The sequence below is a fragment of the Sus scrofa genome, chromosome 3, assembly GCF_000003025.6.
Source record: "Sus scrofa isolate TJ Tabasco breed Duroc chromosome 3, Sscrofa11.1, whole genome shotgun sequence".
In the NCBI taxonomy this organism is placed as follows: Eukaryota; Metazoa; Chordata; class Mammalia; order Artiodactyla; family Suidae; genus Sus; species Sus scrofa.
The window spans coordinates 107,340,038-107,367,772 of NC_010445.4; the positions used below are offsets into that span (position 1 = coordinate 107,340,038).

The 27,735-nt window shown below is 41.4% G+C and overlaps 1 protein-coding gene and 1 non-coding gene across 2 annotated transcripts in view; one reads left to right on the forward strand and one right to left on the reverse strand.

Annotated features, from left to right (window-relative positions):
• Nucleotides 18,080-27,735, forward strand: part of NLRC4 (NLR family CARD domain containing 4) — a 31,441-nt gene continuing 21,785 nt past the window's right edge. The window contains 3 exon segments of the mRNA XM_021088408.1: nucleotides 18,080-18,230; nucleotides 27,051-27,104; nucleotides 27,107-27,307. Coding sequence (XP_020944067.1) covers nucleotides 18,080-18,230; nucleotides 27,051-27,104; nucleotides 27,107-27,307 — 406 coding nt within the window.
• TRNAE-CUC lies at nucleotides 26,523-26,594 on the reverse strand. Its single transcript has one exon. It is a non-coding gene; the product is annotated as a tRNA-Glu (tRNA).

Below are 27,735 nucleotides of genomic sequence, written 5' to 3' on the forward strand. Positions count from 1 at the left end.
TGGTTCTTTGTAATGTGCTCTCCCATTGGCTACCGGGGGAAGGTTCTGATTGGCTCTCCGTGTTGTTGATTCCGGAAGGTTACTCAGGACAGGAAGCTCACTTGTAAAGAGTGGAAAACTCAGGCTTCTTGCTGTCTAAGCCTCCTCCCTTCGGGCATTTATCTCTTTCCTCTGCTTTATTAACTGGGCGAGTCAAGGAATGTCAGAACTAGGCATGTTTTAAACTGGACAGCCACATGGAAAAGAATGAAATTAGAATACGCCTAACACCATACACAAAAATAAACTCAAAGTGGACTCAAGACCTAGATATAAGACCAGACACTATAAAACTCTTAGAGGAAAACATAGGCCAAACACTCTCTGACATAAACGACAGCAACATCTTCTCAGATCCACCTCTCAAGAGTATTGACAATAAAAACAAAAATAAACAAATGGGACCTAATCAAACTTCAAAGTTTCTGCACAGCAAAGGAAACCCGAAACAAAACAAAAAGACAACCCACAGAATGGGAGAAAATCTTTGCAAGTGAATGGACTGACAAGGGATTAATCTCCAAAATTTATAAACACCTTCTGCAGCTCCATACCAAAAAAACAAACAACCCCATCCAAAAATGGGCAGAAGATCTAAATAGACAGTTCTCCAAAGAAGACATACAGATGGCCAAAAAACACATGAGAAGATGTTCAACATCACTCATTCTTAGAGAAATGCAAATCAAAACCACTCTGAAGTACCACCTTACACCACCCAGAATGGCCGTCATCCAAAAGTCTACAAACAAGAAGTGCTAGAGAGGGTGTGGAGAAAAAGGAACCCGATCACACTATTGGTGGGATTGTCAATTGGTGCAACCACTGTGGAAAGCAGTATGGAGTTTCCTCAGAAAACTAAACATAGAACTACCATTTGATCCAGCAATCCCACCCCTGGGCATCTATCCAGAGAAAACCACGACTCGCAAAGATACATGTACTCCAATGTTCATTGCAGCACTATTTGCAATAAACAAGACATGGAAACAACCTAAATGTCCATTGACAGAGGAGTGGATCCAGAAGAGGTGGTACATATACACAATGGAATATTACTCAGCCATCAAAAAGAACGAAATACCAGCATTTTTAGCAACATGGATGGACCTAGAAACTATCATGCTAAGTGAAGTCAGCCATACAATGAGATACCAACATCAAATGCTTTCACTGACATGTGGAATCTGAAAAAAGGACAGACGGAACTTCTTTGCAGAACAGATGCTGACTCACAGACATTGAAAACCTTATGGTCTCTGGAGGAGATAGTTTGGGGGGTAGGGGGATGTGCTTGGGCTGTAGGATGGAAATCCTGTGAAATCAGATTGTTATGATCATTATACAGCTATAGATGTGATAAATTTGAGTAATTAAAAAAAAAAAGAACTAGGCATGTTTTTAGAGGTATAGCCCTGGCCTTGGATCCCAAGATTGGTTTCCCTTAGTCATTACTTAATTGTATAGGATTTTTTTTTTGCAGGGGGGGGGAGTCTTTTTAGGGCCCAACTGAACATATCGAGATTCCCGGGCATATGGAGGTTCCCAGGCCTGGAGTAGAATCCAAGCTGTAGCCACAGGCCTAAGCCAGAGCCACAGCAACGCTACATCTGGCGGTGTCTGAGACTTACACCACAGCTCAGGCAATGCAGGATCCTTAACCTGCTGAGCAAGGCCAGGGATGGAACCCCCATCTTCATTGATGCTAGTTGGTTCCCTAACCGCTGAGCCAGGATGGGAACGCCAATTGTATAGGATCTTGACTATATATCATCTCTGAGACTCAGTTTCCTCACCTGTGAAATGAATGGGGCTGAATCGGATACTAATAAAAGGCAGATAGGCTGTAAATTGCCACCCAAAGAGTAGGATTGTAGGTTAGCCACATTCCTTTAAAAGGTAAGCAACTGAGGCCAGAAAAGGTAAAGGAGGAACAGAAATATGACAGTACTTTAATCATCTGGATTTTAGCCCAGTGCTCTTTTCAGGACAAGGTCCTGTATGCTGATAAACTTACCAAAATTTACAAATCCATCTAGGTTTTTAAGTGTTTAAGTAAACATGCTTAAAGTTAATGTCCAAGCTATATTAATGACCGTGAGGATGTGGGTTGGATCCCTGACTTTGCTCAGTGGGTTAAGGATCAGGTGTTGCAGTCAGCTGTGGTGTAGTTTGTAGACACGTTGCTGTGGCTCCGACTTAGGCTGGCTGCCACAGTTCTGACTGGACCCCTAGCCTGAGAACCTCCATATGCCGTGGATCTGGCCCTAAAAGACAAAAAGACAAAAGCAACCCTCCCCCCAAAAAAGAAAACCAATTTGGAGAGAGAGGGTTTGAAGATATGTGTGAGGACAGACAGAGAGGAATGACAGATCAGCAGTAGAGCAGTGGAAAGGCATACCCATTGATATGTAGAAGGGAATATTGAAATTTTCCTCACAGGAGATAACAACTACCTTAGAGATAACAATTAACTTAGTACTTAAAGGATGAGTAAAAATTTTCCACCAAAGTGGTGGTGGTAGTGGGTGGCAGCCTGAGTCATAACATTCCAAAGATTATTTAATGGACTTGGGAAAACTGGAAGTCATTTTGTTTTCATGGAGCTTAGGTTACATGGGGGAGCTTAGGTGACATGGGAGAGAATGGCTACACATGAGGTCACATGTATATAGAAAGAAGAAATCATAAACAATCCTACATTCTATTCAAAGATTACATTTTTTTTCTAGAAATGTTGGGAGAACCATTGAAAGAATTAGAGCAAAGGAATGACATAACAGATATCCTTGTTAGAATAGTTACTTAAAATATCTACTGTAGTGGATGTTTTGTTTTTTATTTATTTATTTACTTATCTTTTTGCCTTTTCTTGAGCCACTCCTATGTCATATAGAGGTTCCCAGGCTAGGGGTCAAATCAGAGCTGTAGCCGCCGGCCTACACCAGAGCCACAGCAATGTGGGATCCGAGCCATGTCTTCAACCTACACCACAGCTCACAGCAACACCAGATCCTTAACCCACTGTGCAAGTCCAGGGATCGAACCTGCAACCTCATGGTTCCTAGTCAGGTTTGTTAACCACCAAGCCACGATGGGAACTCCTGGATGTTTTGTTTTAGAAAGCAGAAACATCTATTAGACTTTTGCAGAAATATAATGTCTTGGGCCGGGGTTGGGGCAGTGGGGATGGGAAAGCAATAGTGAGATATATTAAGTATAAGAAAAGACTGGGAGTGAGGATTAAGAAAAAGCCTTAGATGACTTCATGTTTCTTGCTTAGATGTTTGGAAGTGTTATTCAGCAAGTGAGGAAATGAAAGAAGAGGAGCTAGTTTAGTGAGAGGGAAAATTTATGACTACATCAAGTTTAAGAACAGGCAGGTTGATCTGTCTAGTTATTCTTTGGATAGTAAGGATCCAGTACACAGAGTAGTATTATAAACTGGAGGTATAGTATTTTTTTCATTGTGTGGTTTGGTGAAAGTCTTTGTCTAGTAAGTTCGACTTCTGTGCTTCTTCTGTGCTTCCACCAATTTATTTTGTTGCATTAAATGGGCTATTTTTTTATTTTTTTGCATGCCTGCTATCATTGAAAGAAATTAATCAATGAAAAAAAGAAATAAAAAAATTTTATTCAAGCCAATCTTAGGCTTATAACCCAAGAGACAGTCCTTCAGAAAGATCTGGGGACTATTTAGTAGAGGTAGGTTGGGGAGACCAATATGTATGTGATTTTGGCAAAGGGGTACATGCAATCAGGCACACATCTCGGTAGAAGGTTACTGATATGTACTAGGAACAGATATCTAAGTTAATGGTTTTAGCACTTTTTTAATTTTGAGATGTAAGAAATAGGGTTCATAAATTTTTTATCCTGAAAATATCTATCTGAGGGCAAATTCTGCTAGTTTTCCCAGAGCACAAAGTGCTTCATCCTGATCTTTGCCCCTGAATTCATTTCAGGGTGTTTTATAGGTCATCAACTGCAATAGCTAATGATTTGATTCTCATAGAACTAAATGGAGGACAACATTCTTTATTTTACAATCCCCTCCTTTTCTGTCTTAATTTCAACCAAGTTCTGGGAAGCTTATCATAACCAATTTGTCACATGGCTCTAGGAATGCTTATTCCCAGATCAGGTGAGGATTTTGTTGATAGGCCACTCAATGTGCTGTTATTGGATTAAGCCTTGTTAACAGTAGCCAAAGTCTCTGGATCCACTGTTTTACTGGTCTGTCCTGGTCCAGGAAATAATGTCCTCTTGTTGCTTCTTCCCACATCTAGAGTTATCCTATTATAGTCATTGATCTTATAAAACTATATATTTGGTTAACTGCTTCAAGTCACCTAGACATCATTATCCTTATCAGAGGCTCAGTCACACATTTGGTAATGCAAGAAACAATAATCCTGTTAAATAAGAAGAATACAAATAATATATCCAGTAAGATTAATAAAGTCATAGGTAAATAAAGAGTTACATGGCAGGCACCAGAAGAAGAAAAATTGATCTTTATGACCAAAAAAGTATTTCTACTGTTGGCTGGGGAGGTCTTGTAAATGTGTGATGCATATGCACAATGCACACTAGAGGGAAGGAAGGAGGCCCAAAGGGGTAGAGAAAAAAAATTTATGTTTAAATTTTTCTTGTCTGGCCTTAAAATATAAATTTTATACTATCATCTGTGATTTTTTCAATGAAAATTAGATGTTTGAAAAAATAGCCACCTCTCCCAGTCTATGAAGATGAACTCTGTCATGGCTCTCCTTCACTGATTAGCTAGGTGTGCTCTGAGCCTAAGGATCAGCCCAAGGTGAAAGCTTAATGTTTTTTCAGGTCTTTTTTGAGCATGAGTCTTGTCTGGACTGCATGTGGCTTCTCAATTCTCCCTTATATTTGGCTGCCTCTGAACATCTTAATTTCCTGTAAAGTCTCAGTTCAGCTTCTCTTTGGGCCTTGGCTGATTCTGTACCTCTCCATCTGAAATCTCTTGCCCCAGGAGTCTGCAAGTCTGCAGTCTCCCTGCAGTTTTCCAGTGAGCAGTGCCTGCATTTTTTCTCTGAGACCCAAGTTTGGTGAGGCAAAGATCATCCTTCAAACAGTCAGAATGCTGCAGGTAAGGTCTGCCTTTTGCTCTTCAGTTAAAAGGAGGGAACTAGGAACTGGGCTGCCACTTTCCCAGACCAAGAATGTTCCATGTCAGGGACAGGATGAGGCAAAAGCAATTGAAAAGGCCATGACATTTTCTACCATTTTGAAGGTGGCTTTTTCCTTATTGTGCATTCACTTTGACTGTTTTACAGAGCTTCTGTAAGCGTAGCTCAGCCAATTTCTGCTCAGTTTTTTTTTTTTTTTTTTTTTTTTTTTTTTGTAGTTTCCTTGGGGGAAATGAGGGCTTAGAGCTTCTTAGTCTGCCATTTTGCTGATATGATTTTATTTGTAAGCCTAGTTCTTAAGCCATTTATGCCAAAGGGACTTTCACCCTGTGTTGACGGGTTTGTGAAGGGTTGGGGAATGCTTTCAAGTCTAGTCCATTGCTCAACTCTGAGTGGGTGCAAACTCAGGTATGCACACCACTTTGCAGATCCTCAGGGTTAAACTGTGGTCCGAAGATGGCTCTTTCCTGAATGTCTCGCTAGTTCTTCCATTAAACTTCTGGGTCCTCTGCTTTGCTTATATCTTGATGCTAGCAGCCTCTTCTGATTGTTCTCCAACCAGATCTCTATTTTTTCAGCACTAGTCTTAGGCATTACTCTGAATAAAGTCAATCCTTTCCCTGCAGAATTATGGAACACTTTGTCTTTATGCTCTGCCTTTCTACCCAGGCAGAATCCCAATGCGACCACACAGTGCTCCAAGCAGAAACCTGCTCATTCTAGAGTAAGAGCCCTGCTTTATGAGTGGGCATCAGAGAGGTGGCAGCCCCTGGTCTTCACAATTTGCCCCTCTCAGCCTGGAATCCCCACTCTCATTCTTACCAAGATTAAAGGAATTTTTCTCAAATGAATGTTTCTCCATTTGCTGTGTGCCCTGAGGACAATCTTCAGAGACTTTATTTATTTATTTATTTATTGGTCTTTTTTTGTCTTTTGTTGTTGTTGTTGTTGTTGTTGTTGCTATTTCTTGGGCTGCTCCCTCGGCATATGGAGGATCCCAGACCAGTGGCTGAATCGGAGCTGTAGCCACCTGCCTACGCCAGAGCCACAGCAACTCGGGATCCGAGCCGCGTCTGCAACCTACACCACAGCTCACGGCAACGCCAGATCGTTAACCCACTGAGCAAGGGCAGGGACTGAACCCGCAACCTCATGGTTCCTAGTCGGATTCGTTAACCACTGCGCCACGACGGGAACTCCCTAATTTTTATTATTTGTATTTTTATTTTTAGGGCTGCACCTGCAGCATATGGAAGTTCCCAGGCTAGGGGTCGAATCGGAGCTACAGCTGCTGGCCTACACCACAGCCACAGCAACTTGGGATCTGAGCTCCATCCAAGACCCACACTGGAGTTCACGGCAATGCTGGATCCCCGACCCACTGAATGAGGGCAGGGATCGAACCCTATTCTTCAGGGATACTAGTCAGATTCATTTCCACTGCGCCGCAATGGAAACTCCTTCAGAGACCTTAAATGATTGGTTTTTTTAAACAATTTTTCAGCAGTTAAACTGTTGTTTTGTAGGTGAGAGTGCAGAGCTGTTCAATTCACTTTGCCAGAATCTTATCCCATCCTTTTAGCTTTTCTGTATCCTTACAGTCTAGACATGTCTTTTTGTAAATTTGTTTTCAAGTTTAGCAACTTTAGCTTTTAACTTGAGCATTGAGTCCATCTACATCTATTGAGTTATTATTGCACTGGATTTATTTCTTAAGTCTTATTTTGTGCTTTCTATTTGTCTACCTTTCAAATTTAACTTTGTTTTGCTTTTCTTTCCTTATATTCTTTTCTTTTTTCTTTTTAGGGCTGCACCTGCAGCATGTGGAAGTTCCCAGGCTAGGGGTCAAAGCAGAGCTGCAGCTGCCAGCCTTCGCCACAGCCACAGCAACACCAGGTCAGAGCTGTGTCTGCAACGATACACCACAGCTCATGGGAACACTGGATCCTTTAACCCTCTGAGTGAGGCCAGGGATTGAACCCACATCCTCATGGATACTAGTCAGGTTCTTAAGTTCCTGCTGAGCCAGAACAGGAACTTCCTATATTATTTTCTCTCATTTCATTTTTTCCTTTTTACTAGTTTAGAATTTATACCCTCTATTTCTATTTTCTTGTCAGTTGCAATGACCTTTTAACAAGAGTACTTAACTGGGATTTCCTGTTGTGGCTCAGTGGTAAGGAACTCAGCTAATATCCATGAGAATGTTTGTTCAATCCCTTGCCTTGAGTAGTGGGTTAAAGGATACAATATGGCCGTGAGCCATGGTGTAGTACAGACAAGGCTTGGACCTGGTGTTGCTATGGCTTTGGCTTAGGCCAGCCCCTAGCCTGGGAACTTCCATTTGCCGAGGCTGCGCCCCCCCCCACCCCCCATAAAAGATAAGTGAACGACTATGGGAAGAAAATGAATAATATCCAATCTGTAGTTTATTTTAGTCGTTATTAAAAGATTGAATTTTAGGAGTTCCCGTCGTGGCTCAGTAGTTAACGAATCCAACTAGGAACCATGAGGTTGCGAGTTTGATCCCTGGCCTTGCTCAGTGGGTTAAGGATCCGGCATTGCCGTGAGCTGTGGTGTAGGTCACATACGAAGCTCGGATCCCCCATTGCTGTGGCTCTGGCGTAGGCTGGGCAGCAACAGCTCCAATTCGACCCTTAGCCTGGGAACCTCCATATGTCATGGGTGTGGCCCTAAAAAGACAAAATAAAATAAAATAATAAAAGATTGAGCTTTAGCTTTAATATATTTCTGTTCAGATCTTACCTTTGCCACTTACTGATTTTCTGACACTGAGGAAGTTACTTCATTTCTTTAAGTCAGCCACTCCACTGTACATTGCGAATAATGATAATCATGTCATAGGTGAGGGTTAAATGACAAAATATGTATAAAACAGTTAGCAGAGTGGTTGGCATATGGTAAACACTCTCTGTATGTGTCATGATAAAAAAGTATTCAGCAAACTAAACAGTACAGCAGTTCCTCATTCTGATAAAGGACATGTGTGGTAGGCAGAAAAGTAGCCCCTGCCAAAGATGTCCACATTCAAATAACCAGAACCTGTGAATATGTTACATTGCATAGCAGAGGAAAATGAAGATTACACATAGAATCTTTGCCATCTTGGGGTAACAGATGTCTTAAATGTGACACAAAAAGCACAAGGCATAAAAGAAATAAATGGTAAATTGAACTTTGTAAAAATTAAGAATGGTTAAAGAAATCATTAAATCAATGAAAAAACAAGTCGCAAACTGGGTGAAAATATTCACAATCCATATATCTGACAAATGATTTGTCTTTAAAGACTTTTTATAACTCATCAAAATGTGGACAATAGATTTGAACATATATTTCACAAAAGAAGAGATTCATTTGATGAGTAGATATATTAAAGGGGCCCAATGTCATTAGTCACAATGATTAGAGGCAATGTAAACTGTGACCACAATGAGATGCAGGCTCCTTAGAATAGTTACATTTTAAAAAACTGATGGAAGAAAAAACAAACAAACAAGGAGTTCCCGCCACGACACAGAGGAAACAAATCCAACTAGGAAACATGAGGTTGTGGGTTTGATCCCTGGCTTCATTCAGTGGGTTAAGGATCTGGCGTTGCTGTGAGCTGTGGTGTAGGTCACAGACAAGCTAAGATCTGGTATTGCTGTGGCTGTGGTGTAGGCCGGCAGCTGTAGCTCTGATTAGACCCCTAGCCTGGGAACCTCCCGGCTCTAAAAAGAAAAAAATATAAATAAATAAAAGAAAGTTAAAAGACTGATGAGATGGGCATCTATCCGGACAAAACTCGACTTAAAAGAGGCACGTGCACCCGCATGTTCATTGCAGCACTATTCACAATAGCCAGGACATGGAAACAACCCAAATGTCCATCGACAGATGATTGGATTCGGAAGATGTGGTATATATACACAATGGAATACTACTCAGCCATAAAAAAAGAATGACATAATGCCATTTGCAGCAACATGGATGGAACTAGAGACTCTCATACTGAGTGAAATGAGTCAGAAAGACAAAGGCAAATACCATATGATATTACTTATAACTGGAACCTAATATCCAGCACAAATGAACATCTCCTCAGAAAAGAAAATCATGGACTTGGAGAAGAGACTTGTGGCTGCCTGATGGGAGGGGGAGGGAGTGGGAGGGATCGGGATCTTGGGCTTATCAGACACAACCTAGAATAGATTTACAAGGAGATCCTGCTGAGATAGCATTGAGAACTTTGTCTAGATACTCTTGTTGCAACAGAAGAAAGGGTGGGGGAAAAACTGTAATTGCAATGTATACATGTAAGGATAACCTGACCCCCTTGCTGTACAGTGGGAAAATAAAAAAAATTAAAAAAAAAAAAAAAGACTGATGAGAGTTCCCATTATGGTGCAGCAGAAATGAATGATACATGGTTTGTTGAGGATATGGAGAAACTGGAATCCTTTGCACTTTGGTAGCAGCATAAAAGGCAACTGTTATGGAAAACAATATAGTAGTTCTTCAAAAAATTCAAAATAGAATAACTATATGATCTAGCAATTCCACTTCTGGCCATATATCAAAAAAAAAAAAGAGAAGAAACCAAGATTTCAAAGAGATATTTGTACGCACATATTCATAGCAGCATTATGTCATGTCAACCCAGACATAGAAGCAACCCAATTGTTAATGGATGGATGAGTCAATAAACCAAATGTGGTATATATATAAAATTGAATATTATTTAGCCTTAAAAGGGAGGGAAATCCTCCAGTAATCCCACTCCTGGGCATGTATCCAGAGAAAATTTCCATCCGAAAAGATACACACACGCCAATGTTCATAAGAGTACTATTTAAAAAACTGAGACATGGAAGCAAAGTAAACGTCCATTGACAGATAAATGGATAAAAAAGATGTGGTGTGTATATATATACACCACATTTATATATATATTATATATATAATGGTATATTTATATGTGTATCAGATGGAATATTACTTGGCTATAAAAAAGAATGAAATAATGCCATTTGCAGCAACCTGGATGGACCTAGAGATTATCCTCCTAAGTGAAGTCAGGCAGAGAAAGACTAATATCATATGATATCACTTTCATGTGGAATATAAAAAATAATACCAAATCGACTTATTTACAAAACAGAAATAGACTCACAACCTAGAAACCAAACTTATGATTAATAAAAGAGAAAGCAGGGGAGGGGGAAGGATAAACTAGGAGTCTGGAATTAGCATATACAAACTACTATATATAAAATACTAAAAAAAAGGCCCTACTGTATAGCCCAGGGAACTATATTCAATATCTTGCAATAAATTATAATGGAAAAGAATCTGAAAAAGAATACTTATATGAGTCACTTTGCTTGTACATCAGAAATTAACACAACATTGTAAGTCAATTATACTTCAATACAAAATAAATTTAAAAGAGGAAGGAAATCCTTAATGTAGTCAACTCACACGTGGACCTGGATGGAGAAGAGAGGGGACCACGGAAAGTGCTAGGCTGTCTGCTTCCATCCTTGACTAGAGTTGGAGCAACCAGGAGGAAGTTGCTTGCTGGATGGGGCTCTTTCAGGAATTTACAGGATAACTAATGAGAGTGTTCACATAACTTGAAAAAAATTACAGCATTTCAAACAGAGAGAAATATCATCTTAAAAAAAAGGAAGGAAATCTTGTTGCAAGCTATAATATGGATGAATCTTTCTTCAAGTTCATTATGCTACGTTAAACAAGCTAGTTATGAAAAGATGAATAGGAGTTCCCGTCGTGGCGCAGTAGTTAACGAATCCGACTAGGAACCATGAGGTTTCGGGTTCGGTCCCTGCCCTTGCTCAGTGGGTTAAAGATCCGGCGTTGCCGTGAGCTGTGGTGTAGGTCGCAGACGTGGCTCGGATCCCGCGTTGCTGTGGCTCTGGTGTAGGCCAGCAGCTACAGCTCCGATTTGACCCCCAGCCTGGGAACCTCCATATGCCGCGGGAGCAGCCCAAAGAAATAGCAAAAAAAGACAAAAAAAAAAGAAAAGATGAATACTGTATGATTTAACTTAAGTGAAATATCTAGAGTAACCAAATTCATAGAAACAGAAAGTAGAATGGTGGTTGTAAGGGCTGTGGGGAGGAGCAAATGGGGAACTGTTGCTTAATGCATACAGTTTCAATTTTGCAAAATGTAAAAATTCTGGAAATTGTACAACAGTGTAAATATACATAATGCTAGTGAAATGTACACTTAAAAATAGTCAAAATATGGGCGTTCCCATCGTGGCTCAGCAGTAATGAACCCGACAGGTGTCCATGAGAATGCAGGTTCAATCCCTAGTCTTGCTCAGAGTGTTAAGGATCTGGCATTGCCATGAGCTGTGGTGTAGCTCACAGACTGGGCTCAATTCCTGCATTGCTGTGGCTGTGGCATAGGCCAGCGGTTGCAGCTCTGATTCAACCCCTAGCCTGAGAACTTCCATATGCTTCAGGTGCAGTCTTAAAAAGCAAAAAAAAAAAAAAAAAAAAAAAAAAGGGAGTTCCCGTCGTGGTGCAGTGGTTGACAAATCTGACTAGGAACCATGAGGTTGCGGGTTTGATCCCTGCCCTTGCTCAGTGGGTTAAGGATCCGGCGTTGTCGTGAGCTGTGGTGTAGGTTGCAGACGCGGCTCGGATCCCATGTTGCTGTGGCTCTGGCGTAGGCTGGTGGCTACAGCTCCGATTCGACCCCTAGCCTGGGAACCTCCATATGCCGTGGGAGCGGCCCAAGAAATAGGAAAAAAAAAAAAAAAAGAAAGAAAATTCATGTTACATGTGTTTTACCACATTAACATTTTAAAAAATTATCACTTTCTAAGTTTCTTTTTTTGCCATTACTATCATTAATTTTGTTATGATTATTGTTGAAAGTTAAATTATATAAAGGAGGGAAGTATTCAAAATGGTTTGTTTAAATGTCAAATATACTAGGTACACCCAGCCAAGATACAAATAGTCATGCTCTTAGGGCCAAGCATGTCATTATTGGACAAATAAATGAGCTGATAGTGGAACTTCTTAGATGGCTAATGAATGGATGGGGCGCCAAAGAACTGAGTCCCAGTGCACCTCTGTGAGCAGCCAGAGGATCTGAGGCTTTCAGAGATGACAGAAGCACGAAAAGCTGTCAGAGGAAGAAAGAAGGTCTTGAGAGCAGTTTTTCAAGCTGTTGAACTCTTCAGCAATTCATTAGCATATCAATTTAAATGTGCGGACAACTAGTATATTTTTAAAGGGAAATGGAGGGAGTTCCCTGGTGGTTAGCAGTTAGGATTCAGTGCTTTTACCACTGTGGCCTGGGTTAAATCCCTGGTCTGGGAATTGAGATGCTACATCAAGCTGCTGAATGTCACACACACACACACACACACACACACACACACACACATACACACACACACACACGAAATGGAATTAAAATGATCAGAATGTTGGAGTCTCCTAGTACACAGTGGGTTAAGGATCTGGTATTTTTACTACTGAGGCACAGGTTTGATTCATGGCCTGGGAACTTCCACATGCCCCAAGTGCAGTCAAAAAAAAAAAAACAAAAAACAAAAAAAACAGAATACACTGTATTTTTTCGTGAAAGTTTCATTTCAGTTATTTATGTATCCTGGCACTGGGTACTGAAGTAAGATAAATTTCTTATTGTGAGTTAAAGTTAGTAAAATTTGAAGGTCAGTGTTCTGTTAAATGATGGCAGGGGAGAAGCATGGAGTTATATTTAATTCTGTCGGGAAGAGGTGACTTTTGAATTGTTGAAGGAAGCCAAAGTTCATCAGGCAGTCAGTCAAAGGGATAGGTTATCTGTAGGCAGAGGAAGCAGCATAGGGAGGGAGCTATTGGAGGAAAGAGCCCGAAAATGAGCATTGGGACAACTCATGAATGGGAGCAAGTGCCTATTCTGTGCCAGGATTGAGTTCGAGTTCCATCTCTAGCACTGACAGGCTGGGAGTGCTCGATCAATGGACAGTGATTGGTACACAGAAAGGACAATAGCTACTATCATTTCCTCCCTCCCTTTCTACCCACCCCCAAAAAACAGGGTGACTCTGGGAGGAATCAGAACTCCACTGACTGGGATAGAGACAAAGTGATAACAGAAAAAGAAGAAGAAGATGAAGGAAGGAGCCAAGAAGTTTTTTATACTCACATGTCAACAGAATAAAGCAGTCCCAGAGTTAGTCATCCAGTCACTTTGTCCACGAAAATGATCAAATAAAATTGCTACATGGATCCTCAGGCAGGGATCTCAACTGATTTTGAAGATGCTAAAAATCCAGATTCAGTTTGGCTACGGAATAGTCATCCTACACACAGAGAAGAAGCCTGTGACCAAACAGGAAACCAAGTCAGAGATAGTTGGCTATTATTCATTGCTTTTGAGAATAAAATTGACCTGTAGCTTGGAGCTCAGGTAGTCCACTCTCAATTACCCACTGGCATAAATGACAAGGGGGTGACCCGTTTGCTCCCTGGGATCTAGCTACGACTCCGAATACCCCACCCTTAAGCAAGAATGAATAATTGAATTACATGAAAGAGGTCCTTTCTGTTGTTTCAGCCACCCGGTCTAAGGTGTTTTGTTATGGTAGCCTGAGTAGACTAACACAATCAGTATTATAGAAGGTCGCTGAATTGTTAAGGGAATTGTTAAGGGAAGAGCAACAGGAGATGGGGTTCCAGCCTAATTCTGTAGCTGTGTGACCTGCAGCAAGTCACCTGACTTCTCTCCACATTTTCCACCTCTCTCTTCCAGAGTCATAAAATCTGTAAAGACTCTATCAGTAATCGGGTCCTGTAAACAGAGGTTCCTTTTGCTTCTCTGTTCAGATATCAGGTTTCCCATAATTTGAGGGAATGGATGGACTGAGGAGTGCCCACAGGTCTTTTCAGCTCTGACCTTCTGCAACGAACAACAGTCTCACAAACAAGAGTAGGTTTCATGTCCATAGGCCCAAAAGGATTTTCAAAGTCCTTTCCCTCACTTTGTCTCACAGTAAACACAAGTGCATGTCTCTGACTTTATGTGCATTCAAACATCAATCCTGAAGAATGGGGTGCAACCCCAGCAGACCAGGCTAACCACCCCTAAAATTCTCCCTGCAGGCAGGTCCAGCCAGCTGTGCAAAACTGCATTCTGCAGTGTTAAGGCACTAGACACAAATTTAAATTAATATATATCCACATTTTAGTATTTGGTTCCCAAATCCACTCAATACCCTGTTCTCTCTCCCCACAGTACCTGGCTGAGCAATCCAATTGCCCTTTTCTTGGTGAATGAAAAGGCACTTTTAAAATAAAACTTCTTTTTATTTGCTTTCTGTTTCACAGCAAAGCGTGGTGTTCCTGCAGATCTGAAGTTTCCTCGTTCTGTGGCAGGGATTGTGAGTGTGAGCGCTGACAGGTTCTTATTTTTTTATTCAATGTATAGATAGTAAGAATGGTTTATACAGAAGTACTACCAGTTCAAAAGGGAAAATGAGTGTTAAGTAGCCAGGGAAAACAGTGAAATTTGAACTTAAAGATGCAAAAGCTGGAAATTCACACCTGAAAAGGAATTAATTCCTTTGTTCCCTGTTTATTCACAACATATGAATCCTACTGTTGTTAGTTTACTCATTCTATAGCTTAAAATGGAAACAAAGTGATTAGAACATTTAATGTGTATTAATTTTTATTTTTAGCTGAGAGAGAGGGAGAGAGAAACGAAGTGAGCTGGTTTGGTTAGTTAAAATTTATTGCTGCTGCAAAGTCATGCTTTACCGCCTATACCTCAGATCCCAGGGGACTTCTAGCACGTGCAGGCTCTTACTCACCAGGCTCCTGGGTAAGGTTGGCCCAGAGCAAATGGACCATTAATCTCAGATTATCCTGCTGATGATGCACAGGCATCCTCCTGACTCCTAAGAGCCACCGGCTCCCACCTGCACACATGCTTTCAGAGCTTGTGATACAAATTCCAGGAAGCTGGTTTACATCCAGCCCTAGGAATGGAGAAATCTCCCCAGCACTTCTCTTGAGAATGACATTCTTTCCTACTCCTTCCCCTATCTTTACACAATCTGCCATGAACTTTCTATGGTACATAACTTCTGACTTAAAAAAAGCACTCTGAAATTAACTTATCTGACATAGAGGGATATCTAAGTTTTACCCTAAATGTCTATATTCCAGGTTCTCTATGGGAGTAAAAACAATGTTTTTTAACTTGTGAGGTAGGCTTCTCTTAAGTGAGATCAAGGGCTCTGCTAGCAGCTGGATTTTTACTCTTTTTTTCTTTTTAGGCTGTACCTGTGGCATGTGGAAATTCCAGGGCTAGGGGTTGAATCGGAGCTACAGCTGCTGGCCTACACCTATATGTAAATGTGTGTTCACAGAGAAAGAACTGTAAAGAAAGGCACCAAAATATCAACAGTACTTATTTTAAATTTTCTTCTTTTATTTGCATTCTGATTTTCTATAGCAAAGACCCCCTACTTTTGCAAGCCACTGAGTGAGACCAGGGATTGAACACACATTTTCATGGAGACAAGTCAGTTTCTTCACCTGCTGAGCCACAATGGGAACTCTCTGGATTTTAACATTTTTAATGGAATCTATGTGTAAATGTAATAACAAATGATGGAATTCAGGATAGAAAGGGAAAGTGCAGAAATGTGGTTGTAGTGGGCCGCCCAAGTATATCAGGTCTTAATCTCTGGAATCTGTAAATGTTGTATCTTTGTAGATGTGGTTAAATTAAGTCTCTTGAAATGGGGAGATAATCCTGGATTATTGGGGTAAGCACTAAATGCAATCAAAAGTGTCCTCATTAAAAGAGAGGCAGAAGGAGGAGTTCCCATCTTGGCTCAGTGGTCAATGAACCCAATTAGTATCCATGAGGACTTGGGTTCCATCCCTGGCCTCTCTCAGTAGGTTAAGGATCCGTCGTTGCCATGAGCTGTGGTGTAGGTCACAGACTTGGATCGGATCTTATGTTGCTGTGGCTGTGGCCAAGGCTGGCAGCAACAGCTCCAATTCAACCCCTAGCCTGGGACCCTCCATATGCCACAGGTGTGGCCCTAAAAAGACAAAAAAAAAAAAAATGGGGATGGAGGGAAAAAGTCACAATACTTTTCTCCCTGGGGACCTGTAATTCATAACTCTAATAACTGTTCTAGAATTTTACTAGTCTTCTGCCCATAGAATCAGTGGCAGGAGAAGTTTTTGAGTCAAATCATGTTTGGCAACTTCCTAACGTGCTTTATTTTTATTTATTTTGTCTTTTTGTCTTTTCTAGTGTCGCGCCTACAGCATATGGAGGTTCCCGGGCTAGGGATCTAATCTGAGCTGTAGCCACCAGCCTATGCCAGAGCCACAGCAACGCCAGATCTCAGCCACATCTGCAACCTACACCAGAGCTCATGGCAATGCCGGATCCTTAATATTGAGCAAAGCCAGGGAGGGAACCTGCAACCTCACGGTTACTAGTCAGATTTGTTAACCACTGAGCCATGATGGGAACTCCAAAATAATCTTTTTTTTTTTTTTTTTTTTGTCTTTTTAGGGCCACACATGTGGCATATGGAAGTTCCCAGACTAGGGGTCCAATCGGAGCTACAGCTGCTCCTACGCCACAGCCACAGCAACACAGGACTTGAGCGGTGCCTTCAACCTACACCACAGCTCACGGCAACACTGGATCCTTAACCCACTGAGCGAGGCAGGGATCGAACTTGGGTCCTCATGAATACTAGTCGGGTTCCTTAACCGCTGAGCCACGATGAGAACTCCCCCTTTAATAAAGGAGGTCAAACCTTCTTACTAATTCCCTTCAAAAGAAGGGGTACATCAGCGTTGCCGTGAGCTGTGGTGTAGGTTACAGATGCGGCTCGGATCCTGCGTTGCTGTGGCGTAGGCAGGTGGCTACAGTTCCAATTAGATCCCTAGCCTGGGAACCTCCATATGCCACGGGAGTGGCCCTAGAAAAGGAAAAAGACAAAAAAAAAAAAAAAAAAAGAAAAGAAAAAAAAAGAAGGGGTACATCGTGTCTATTATACTCAGCTTTATATATAAAATATATAAAAATAAATCTATAATTCTGTATCCTTACCCTTACAATTGGCCTAATAATTGAGATGCACTAACAGAAGAGAGGCTTTAGTAGGAGAAACTAAATGTGAGAATGTTTGATGGTTGATTCTTCAGATTTTCAAGGTGACTGGAATCTTGTCCTAAACTTATCATTTGAAATAACTGGAGAGAGAGTTCCCTTGTGGCTCAGCTGAAATGAATCTGACTAGCACCCATGAGGATGCAGGTTGGATCCCTGGCCTCACTCAGTGGGTTAAGGATCCTGAGTTGTTGTGGCTATGGTGTAGGTGGGCACCTACAGCTCCAATTCAACCCCTAAGCTGGGAACCTCCATCTGCCACAGGTGCGGCCCTAAAAAGACAATTAAAAAAAAGAAAAGAAAGAAATAATTGGAGATATTTGGCAAGGAGAAGAAAAATCTTCAAGGAGTTTTGACAGCAATGTTCAGATGTCAGCATAGGCATATCAAAGGAAAGAAGGAGCAGGTTTCAGATGTTTTTGATAAATAAATGTTATTCACAAAGAATTGGTATTTCATTCAAAATGCCAAAGAAGCCTAATGACAAAATGCACTTATTTAGGGTAATTGGTCATGTTTTAGTTCTTGAATTTTTTAAACACCCTTCCAATGGTTGGGGAGTTTCCCAAATTATGAATTGCACAACCCCGAAGCAGAAACCGGGAAGCCCTTCTTCACAGCTTCCCTTAAGGTCAGTTACACATACCCCCGGGTTCTGCCAACTAGAAGCCAACATGAGACTGCAATTTGGAGCCACGGTGGTGCCTGGTGCTGATGTGAAAGGCATCCTGGTAAAACAGCAGAGGGACAGCCAACTTGTGGAAACAGCAGCGCAGTTGCTCCAGCTCCACTGTCCTGCAGGGCCTATGTCCAATGGGAGGGACAGTAGGGTTTCCAAATGAGTGATCCAGCACTGAAATTCCCTCTTCTTGCCTGCAGAGCCTCCCAGTCTGTTTCTTGGACCCTCCTGAAGATTCTGTGAGTTATCTGTTTTCCTCAATAAATTTCCTTTCTGCTTAAATTTGCTGAAAATACTCATGTTGAGTATTGTCTTAGCAGACAATTGGCAAGGATTCTTTAGGAGGTTAGTGTTTGCTTTATGTGGGAAGTTAAATTTGTTCTTTTTGAAAAATTTTTATTTTAGAGTCGATTTTCAATATTGTCTTAGTTTCAGGTGTACAGCAAAATGATGTAATTATACATATACATGATCTATTTTTTCAGATGCGTTTCCAGTGTAGGTTATTACAGAATGTTGAGTCAAGTTCCCTGTGCTATAGTGCCGAGACCAGCTCAGCAGGATGGGGCTGAAGAACAGGTGCTGTGGAATTTAAGGAAAAAAGTTAACATAAAGTAAGACACAGAGACAGTAAAGGTGGGAACCGGGGGACTCAAGGTCTCTGGAACCAAGAGCCCCGCCTCAAAAAACCACACCGCTTTTTTATTACTCTTTTGATGAGATCATGTGAGGAGGGGCTATGGGTGGATGATCAAGAAAGAAGATTGGAAAAACATGTCTCGAGACATCTCCCCCTTTTTGTTTTTGCAGGAGGACAAAAATAGATCTTGCAACTTCTTTTCTTCATTACTTCTTAAATCTCTCGCTTCGTGCATCTATAGACAGAACACAAGTCCAAGTCAAGTCTCACGTGGAACTCCTTGGGCTTCAGCTGTGCTTAGATTGACCAGTTTCCAGGGGTGGCCAGAGGAGCGCTCAGCACTCTTTGACGATGGCAAAGGGAGTCTCTGGAACTTGGCCATGAGGGGATTCTCAAGATGCTGTACAGCCTCCCAGGTGTCCATGTCAGCCACGGATGCAGACTTCTTGACTATAATGTGGTAGCAGAGAATGGTTCCACAGGGTAATAACTGTAACCTTTATAGCAGTTGGGGTTCTGTGCGACCCTTAATTTACAAATGTTAATCAATAGCCACATCAAAGAATGTATCAAAGCCCATAGTCTCAATCTCCACCCCCGAGTTGGAGACTCTAACTGTGGGAAAAGGGGCGACAACGGCTCTAACTTCTTCCTGCTGAAAAGGGGCATCATTAGGGAAAGCAGTTAGGTCTCCGTTCACGGGATGGTCAAGTGGGCCTTGATACATTACTTTGGATACCCCTTCTATCAACATGTGAACATTGATAGATCTTAATCAAGATGTAATGAAGCAAGAAATAAAATTAATTATACAGGGTCTGAATAAAAGGATCAAGATCACAATAAATATGGCGAAAGAAATACTTTCACCAGGAGGAGGAAGTCAGCTGGTTCCACAGGGCAGCTCCAAAAGCTGGAGCTGGATAGGACAGCTCATGAATCTACTGTTGAAGATCTAGCAGGGAATGAGACACATTCTATGAACAATCAGTAATACAATACTGAGATTTTTTATAATAGCAAGGCCTTAGTCAAGGAAATGTAGGAAAAAAAGGCACTTTTTAAATCTAATCCATCAAAGGCAGGCATAAACCTTGATTAGGCTCCATTGGCATATACCCCCCCCCTTTTTTTTTTGGTGGGACATTCTATTAACCATGGTCTGTGAAATAACAGATTGTGGACTGAAAGGAAATGATATATTGTTCAGATTAACCTGATAATTTCCATGAGCTTCTGCAGTAATCACCAGGTTTTAATACTAATAGAAGAGAAGCTTTACATTTGACTAACATACACTATCATTTTGCTCATAGTTAACATACTGCACAAAAATAAAATGTGAGGGATTGTGAGTAGTTATGTTGAGCCACAAGGGAAGTCCTCCATTGCCATGTGAATCGAAGGTTTAACCTCTTACAAAGTATCTTTTTCTAAAAGAGGAGTTGGACTCTGGTGCAATCAGAAAGGCATTGAGAAAAGAAAATGGATTCCCAGTCACAACTCAAAGGTTGTGTAAAAGTTTTGTAGCCAGCTTGCCAGAAATATGAATGTGGCAGATTCATGAGGGAGGGGCCCAGGATTGGAGAGGAGGACTGAAAATTGGCTCCGTGTTCAGAATGAAGTCAATAGGCTGTCTTCCTTCATTTAGAGTCACTCAGGGCTCCTGAGTGGTGATAAGGACTGGAGCCATTATGGAAATGTCCCATCAGTCTTGATCTTGGGCCTGATGGGTCAACCACAGAGACCTTTATCTTCAGGGGCAGTCCCTCTTCCAGTGATCTCCCCAACATATGGGGCACAGCTGAGTCTAAGGGCATTCTCATTTAAAGGATCCCTCTTTTCCACAGAGGAAACAGGCTCTGGGCATAGGTTTCTGCCTGAGTCCTCTCACCTTGGAAATTCCCAGGTTGACTCCCTGTGGCACCATAACTAGAGCCTCAGCTTTTCTCTGTCTCTCTTCTTGTTCTCCTTTCATTCTTCCTAGCCCCAATTATAACATATTTGAGTTGCTACTCTGAGGAGGTGCTCCAGGTCCTGATCAGGGCCAAAAGCCAATTTTTTGGAGCCTTCTCCATATATCTGGCACCAATTGAGCTATGACTTTATCCATAAAAATTATTTGGCCCTCCATTGTTTCTGTGTTCCTTGGTATATGTTTTCTCAATGCCTTTCTGAGTCATTCTAAGAAAGTTGATGGACTCTCTTGTTCCCCTAGTAAACCTCCAATAGTTTTTAGTGGGCTTTACTCGTGAAGCTTTTAATCCCTCTACTATACAAGTAACAAAATGATTTCTATGCCAATTGTGGTTATCTCCCTCATCAACAGACCAACTGGGATCACTCAGAGAAACCACCTGACACCCCGTGGGGAATCTTGTTCTATCTCTTCTAATTTGCCTCTGGCATTTATAGCATCATTCCCTTCATCTTCCCCAGCTTTGATTTGAGTAGTTTCAAAGACTTTATGTATATAACTTTTTCTCAAATCAACTTGAAGCTTGCTATTATCAAATTCAGGATAGGGAGGCATAAGGCCTGAATCTTTCCAACTTATGGGGCTTTTGGCTCTAGTTATTATTATTATTGTTGTTGTTGTTGTTGGCCTGATTGGTGTGAGACTGTCCAAGAGAGTAATTCATTAACAGAACACAGAGGTTGATGGCCCATACAGACAGGAATCGGCTTCCCCTTAGGGGACCAATCCCATACAGTTCCATAGGAACCCTTAAGCAGTATAACCCCCTCCATAGCGCTGCATATATTCCAATGAATTTGATTTTTCATTCTCTTGAAGGTACATAAAGTCCTGTCAGGCATCCCCATATTAACTGGTTTCATCTGATGGTAAGCAGAACTCCAGCCTGTAATTATTTGGAGTGAGAGGCTTTCCTTCTCTCCTCAATAGATTTTCAGCTTCTTGGGTTAGATGTTTGAACTGACCCCAAGTGGGAAGATGAGCCCTTATCATCCTCCCTCTGGGGTCTGGAGTCAAAGATGCGGCTTGGATCTGGCATTGCTGTGGCTGTGGTGTAGGCCAGCAGCTGCAGCTCTAATTCAACTCCTAGCCTGGGAACTTCCATATGCCACATGTGCAGCCCTAAAAAAATAAATAAATAAATAAATAAACCAATGTGACCTAATTAAACTTAAAGGCTTCTGCACAGCAAAGGAAACCATTAAAAAAACAAAAAGACAATCCACAGAATGGGAGAAAGTTTTTGCAAATGATGTAACTGACAAGGGTTTAATCTCCAAAACATACAAATAATTCATACAACTCAACAGCAAAAAAAAAAAAAAAAAAACCATTGAAAAATGGGCAGAAAACCTAAATAGACATTTCTCCAAAAAAGACATACAGGTGGCCAACAAAGACATGAAAAAGTGCTCAACATCACTAATTATTAGAGAAATATAAATCAAAACTACAATGAGGTACCACCCCACACCAGTCAGAATGGCCATCCTTAATAAGCCCACAAATAACAAATGCTGAAGAGGGTGTGGAGAAAAGGGAACCTTCCTACACTGTTGGTGGGAATGTAAATTGGTACAACCACTATGGAAAAGAATATGGAAGTACCTCAGAAAACTAAATATAGAACTACTATATGATCCAGAAACCCCAATCCCAACCATATATCTGGACAAAACTTTCATTCAAAAAGATACATGTAGGAGTTCCCATTGTGGCACAGTGGAAACAAATCCAAGTAGGAACCATGAGGTTGCGGGTTTGATCCCTGGCCTCGCTCAGTGGGTTAAGGAACCCGTGTTGCAGTGAGCTATGGTATAGATCACAGACGAGGCTCAGATCTGGCGTTGCTGTGGCTCTGGCATAGGCTGGTAGCTACAGCTCCAATTAGACCCCTAGCCTGGGAACCTCCATATGCCGTGGGTGCCGCCCTAAAAAGGACAAAAGACAAAAAGAAAAGATACATGCAACTCCTATGTTCATTGCAGCACCATTCACAATAGCCAAGACATGGAAACAGCCTAAATGCCCATCAACAGATGAATGGATTAAGAAGATGTGATACATATACACAATGGAATACTAGTGAGACATAAAAAAGAACAAAATAATGCCATTTGCAGCAACATGGCTGAAACCAGATATTCCCACAGTAAGTGAAGTCAGAAAGACATATACCATATGAGATCACTTATATGTGGACTCTAAAATGTGGCACAGATGAACTTATCCACAAAGTAGAAATAGACTCACAGACATGGAGAATAGACTTGTGGTTGCCAAGGGGGAGAGGAAGGGAATGAGATGGACTGGAAGTTTGGGGTTAGATGCAAAGTATTACATTTAGAATCAATAAGCAATGAGGTCCTGCTATATAGCACAGGGAACTATATCCAATCACTTGTGATAGAACATGATAGAAGATCATATGAGAAAAAGAATGTATGTATATGTATAACTGGGTCACTTTGCTGTAGAGCAGAATTGACAGAACATTGTAAATCAACTATAATTGTAAAAAAAATTGTTTAAAGTCCCTTAAAAATGAGGCAGTTTAAAACTTAACCAATATAGAAAGGTCTCAGAAAAATAATAAATGAAAAAAAAAGTCAAACACTACATATAGTGCATCCATTTTAGTGTGGGGAAAAAAGCATAAATACTGCTGCCTGATAATTTCTGGTTCTGTTTTGTTAGTTACAGAATGAGGAGCCATTTTATGGAAAGGGGGGACTATGTTGGCATCATCTTTGACTTATCCATGTAGAAATAATATTTTCTTTTGAGATATAGAAAACTGGAAAGCTTTTACTCAGAACAAGTAAATATACTAGAAATCAATTCTGTCTGATTATACAGCGTGCTCCCAAATACAGATAATATTGAATGGAAAATCAATTCATAGCATCTTCCAATTTGTTACATATAAAATATTCTTCTGTGGTTTTGAAAATACAGTTATAAATGTAATGGGGTATTCCCTGGTGGCTTAGCAGGTTGAGGATTCCTTGTTGTCACTGCAGTGGCATAAGATCCATCTCTGGCCTGGGAATTTCTGCATGCCATGGGCACAGCCCAAAAAAACCAAACGTGGTAGCCCTTGATAAATGGTAGAACCACAGATAGCCTAGGATTCTCACAAAGAGTGACCAGATGTGTGTTTTAACATACTGGTCCCCTGCCATTCAGGCTTACCCTCCTGATCATATAGCAGAGAGCCTGTCAAGATCATGGGGAAGAAACACGGTGTCGAGCTGCGTGGTAACCAACTTGTAACTCTTTCCACTCTGATGTCTGTATATAGACTGTGCTCTCCAATGCAGTTAGCAGCCAGTAGCCATATGGGCCTAGTTCGATGTGAGTTTAAGTAAACAAAAACTAAATAAATTTAAAACTCAGTTTCACAGTCACACTGACCACATTTCACATGCTTAGTAGACAGTGTGAGTAGAGGCCACACTACTGGACAGAACAAATATAGAACCTGTTCATCATCTCAGAATATTCTAATTATAGCTCTCATCTAAACAGATGTTCTGACAGGAATGAATACTGAATGAATGAATAAGCAATGTGGTTTTCACCTGACTACTTAATAAGAAGGAGTATGGTAGTCCACACATGAGAGATATACTATGGTTAGTAATAAGAACATCTTTCAGGTACATGGCAGTGCACTTTTCAAATTTTAAAACATTTTTATGGAGTTCCCATTGTGGCTTAGCGGGTTAAGCACGCAACTAGTATCCATGAGGAGGCGGGTTCAATCCCTGGCCTCGATAAATGGGTTAAAGGATCCAGCATTGCCGCAAGCTGTGGCGGAGGTCACAGATGTGGCTCAGATCTGGTGTTGCTGTGGCTGTGGTGTAGGCCAGCAACTGCAGTCTCATTTTTCCCCTAGGCTGGGAACCTCCATACGCCACAGGTGTGGCAAAAAAGAAAAAACAAACATTTTTATGGCTGTAACTTATGTGACTTTATTCAGCCTTTTTCATGAGTCTTTTATTTATTTTATTTTTTTATTTTTTTGCCTTTTAGGGCCACACCTGTGGCATATGGAAGTACCCGGGCCAGGGGTCAAATTGGAGCTGCCAGCCACACCTACAGCAACTCAGGATCTGAATCGCATCTTCAACCTACAGCACACCTCAGGGCAACGCTGGATCCCAGACCCACTGAGCAAGGCCAGGGATTGAACCTGCATCCTCATGGATGCTAGTCAGATTCGTTTCCACTAAGCCATAATGGGAACTCCCTTCATGACTCTTTTAAATAAAATATCAATATCTTAATTTTACTCCCAAAGAAATGTCACCTAAAAAAGGCTAATCTTGTGATCTTGCTGTGGTCTCTAGGCCTTTCTGAGTGCGTCAGATCAGACTTAGAGGTTGTCTCCACATCTCTTGTAGTAGCCATGACAAGAGATGTGACCTCAGAGAAAGAGAGTAAAAGAGAGAGAAGAGACTAGCTCATAGGCCATGCAGATAGCGATGTGGTAACATTCCAGCTGAGGTTAGCAGCAGAGAGAAAGAGGACCTGGGGTGGGACCCTGGGGGTCTAAGTGTCTGAGCGTGCCTTTCAGACCAGAGAGCTCTTAGGGCCTTTGAGAGGAGAAATCCACTTAGACAAGTCAAGAAGGATTTGGGAAATTTCTTCTGGCACAGAATGTTAAGGATCTGGCATTGCCACTGCAGTGGCTCAGATCACTGCAGTGGTCGAGGTTCAATCCCTGGCCCAGAAACTTCCACACGCCGCAGGCCTGGCTAAAAAAAACGAACAGGAGTTCCCGTCGTGGCTCGGTGGTTAATGAACCTGACTGGTATCCATGAGGATGTGGGTTCGATCCCTGGCCTTGCTCAATGCGTTAAGGATCCAGCGTTGCTGTGAGCTATGATGTAGGTCGCAGACACAGCTCAGATGCTGCCTTGCTGTGGCCGTGGTGTAGGCCAGCAGCTACAGCTCTGATTTGACCCTTAGCTTGGAAACCTCCATATGCCAGGGGTGCAGTTCTAAAAAGACAAAGAAAAAAAAAAAAAAAAAAAAAAAAAGAAGAAAGCAGAAAGAAGGATTTGAAAACTGAGAGCAGCCTAGCCCAGGAGGAAAACTAGTGCAGACAGTGTCTGAGAGTACAACCCCCAGGAGACATTTCTCTGAGCTGGCATGGACTGCCTAGAAGAGTTAGATCTTAGAAGGTCAGATGTGAAAATGATACAGCTTCTCCAGGGAACCTCACTATAAGAGGTGAGAGAGCTTAAACTGAATAAAGACAGCTGTTTTGCAATGATACCCTTCAGAAAAGACCAAATTCTATGGGAGATAAAAATGTATGACTCTTTTGAGTGGTGATAGCTGAATAATGGCTAAAAACAGTAACTAATATTTATTAAGCTATTGCTTTGTACCAAATACTATACATGAATTCTCATTACAACTAAGTAAAATACTGTTCTCAACTTCACTGTACAGATAGGAACCAGAAGTGTATTGGAGCAGGTTCTTAATGTTTTGTGAACTGATTGCTGAATTTCTATAATATTCATTCAGCCAGCTGACATACACTGTTAGCTTGAAATTGGCCACAATTGGAATATTTATAACAAATATTGATATGTGATATGAGTTCAGACTTTTATCCTCAGAGAGGCAGTGTATTTAACATTAGCAGCACAGCATTGAAATAGGCTCAAAGAGGTTATACAGATGGTAGTAATTGGCAGATTGTACATCAGCCTCACTATTCAAAAACCCACCATCTTTTTTTGCTTGTTTGTTTGTTTGTTTTTTGGTCATGGTGAGCAGTGGCTTGATGTGGGATCTCAGTTCCCAGATCAGGGATTGAACCTGGGTCACAGTGGTGAGAGCGCTGCATCCTAACCACTAGACCACCAAGGAACTCCTGAAATCCCACCATCTCACCATTATGACCTCACCAGGGACCCTTTTATATCGGGGACATGATTGCTTGCCTTACTTTGTTATTAAAGACTAAAACATCTTGTTCACCAAGGACTCTGGGGTTAGGAATGAGGGGCTTTACAGAGCTTTTCTCGAGGGCCTAGAATTTAAGCACCAGCATCTCCATAACTCAAGACAGTTCCAAAGGAAAAAAAATGCATGACCCTAATGCTCTGGCAACGTGATGCTGATATGCACATTTTATTTTATTCTGTTGGCTTGGCCATGGCATATGGAAGATCCCAGGCCAGGGATCGAATCCAAGCTACAGCTGAAACCTACACCACAGCGGTGGCAACGTCAGATCCTTAACCCATGGTGCCACAGCAGGAACTCCTGATATGCACACTTTATATAAATGAATAAATATGTGTATTTCCCACATCCCTCCAGTGAATTTTATATAGGAGAACAGTCACATCCTCATACAAAAGATGGGAATGACTGTTAAAAGGAAACTGTGGATGAACTCTTTGTATGGAATGTTCTGAGTAATGAAGTAAACATCATTTGCTTTGAGAAGGTCGAGCGGGATTCTGCGAGAGGGGTCATTCACATGATTTTGAAGACGGGTTCAGAAGCCTATAAACTCTTTCTTAAATCCTTTGAAAAGTGGAACTATCCTCTGTTTCAGGACTTGCATGGACTAAGTATTAGTTTTCTTGTATCTGTTCTATAAACAGAAAAAAACATGAAGTCCATAATCCCTGTGACAGAACTCTGCTGTCCTCTTTCTTCCTATCACTGGGTTGTGGGCTTTGGTCATGTTAAAAAACTCAGACATGTTCAGAAAAAGCAAACAAATAAAGAAACCTGCCATGGAGTTCCCATCGTGGCTCAGTGGAAACAAATCTGACTAGCATCCATGAGGATGTGGGTCTGATCCCTGGCCTCACTCAGTGGGTTAAGGATTTGGTGTTGCCCTGAGCTATGGTGTAGGTTACAGACATGGCTTGGATCCCGTGTTGCTGTGGCTATGGTGTAGGCTAGCAGCTGTAGCTCCGATTCAACCCCTAGCCTGGGAACCTCCATTGGCTATGGGTGTGGCCCTAAAAAGACAAAAAAAAAAAAAAAAAAA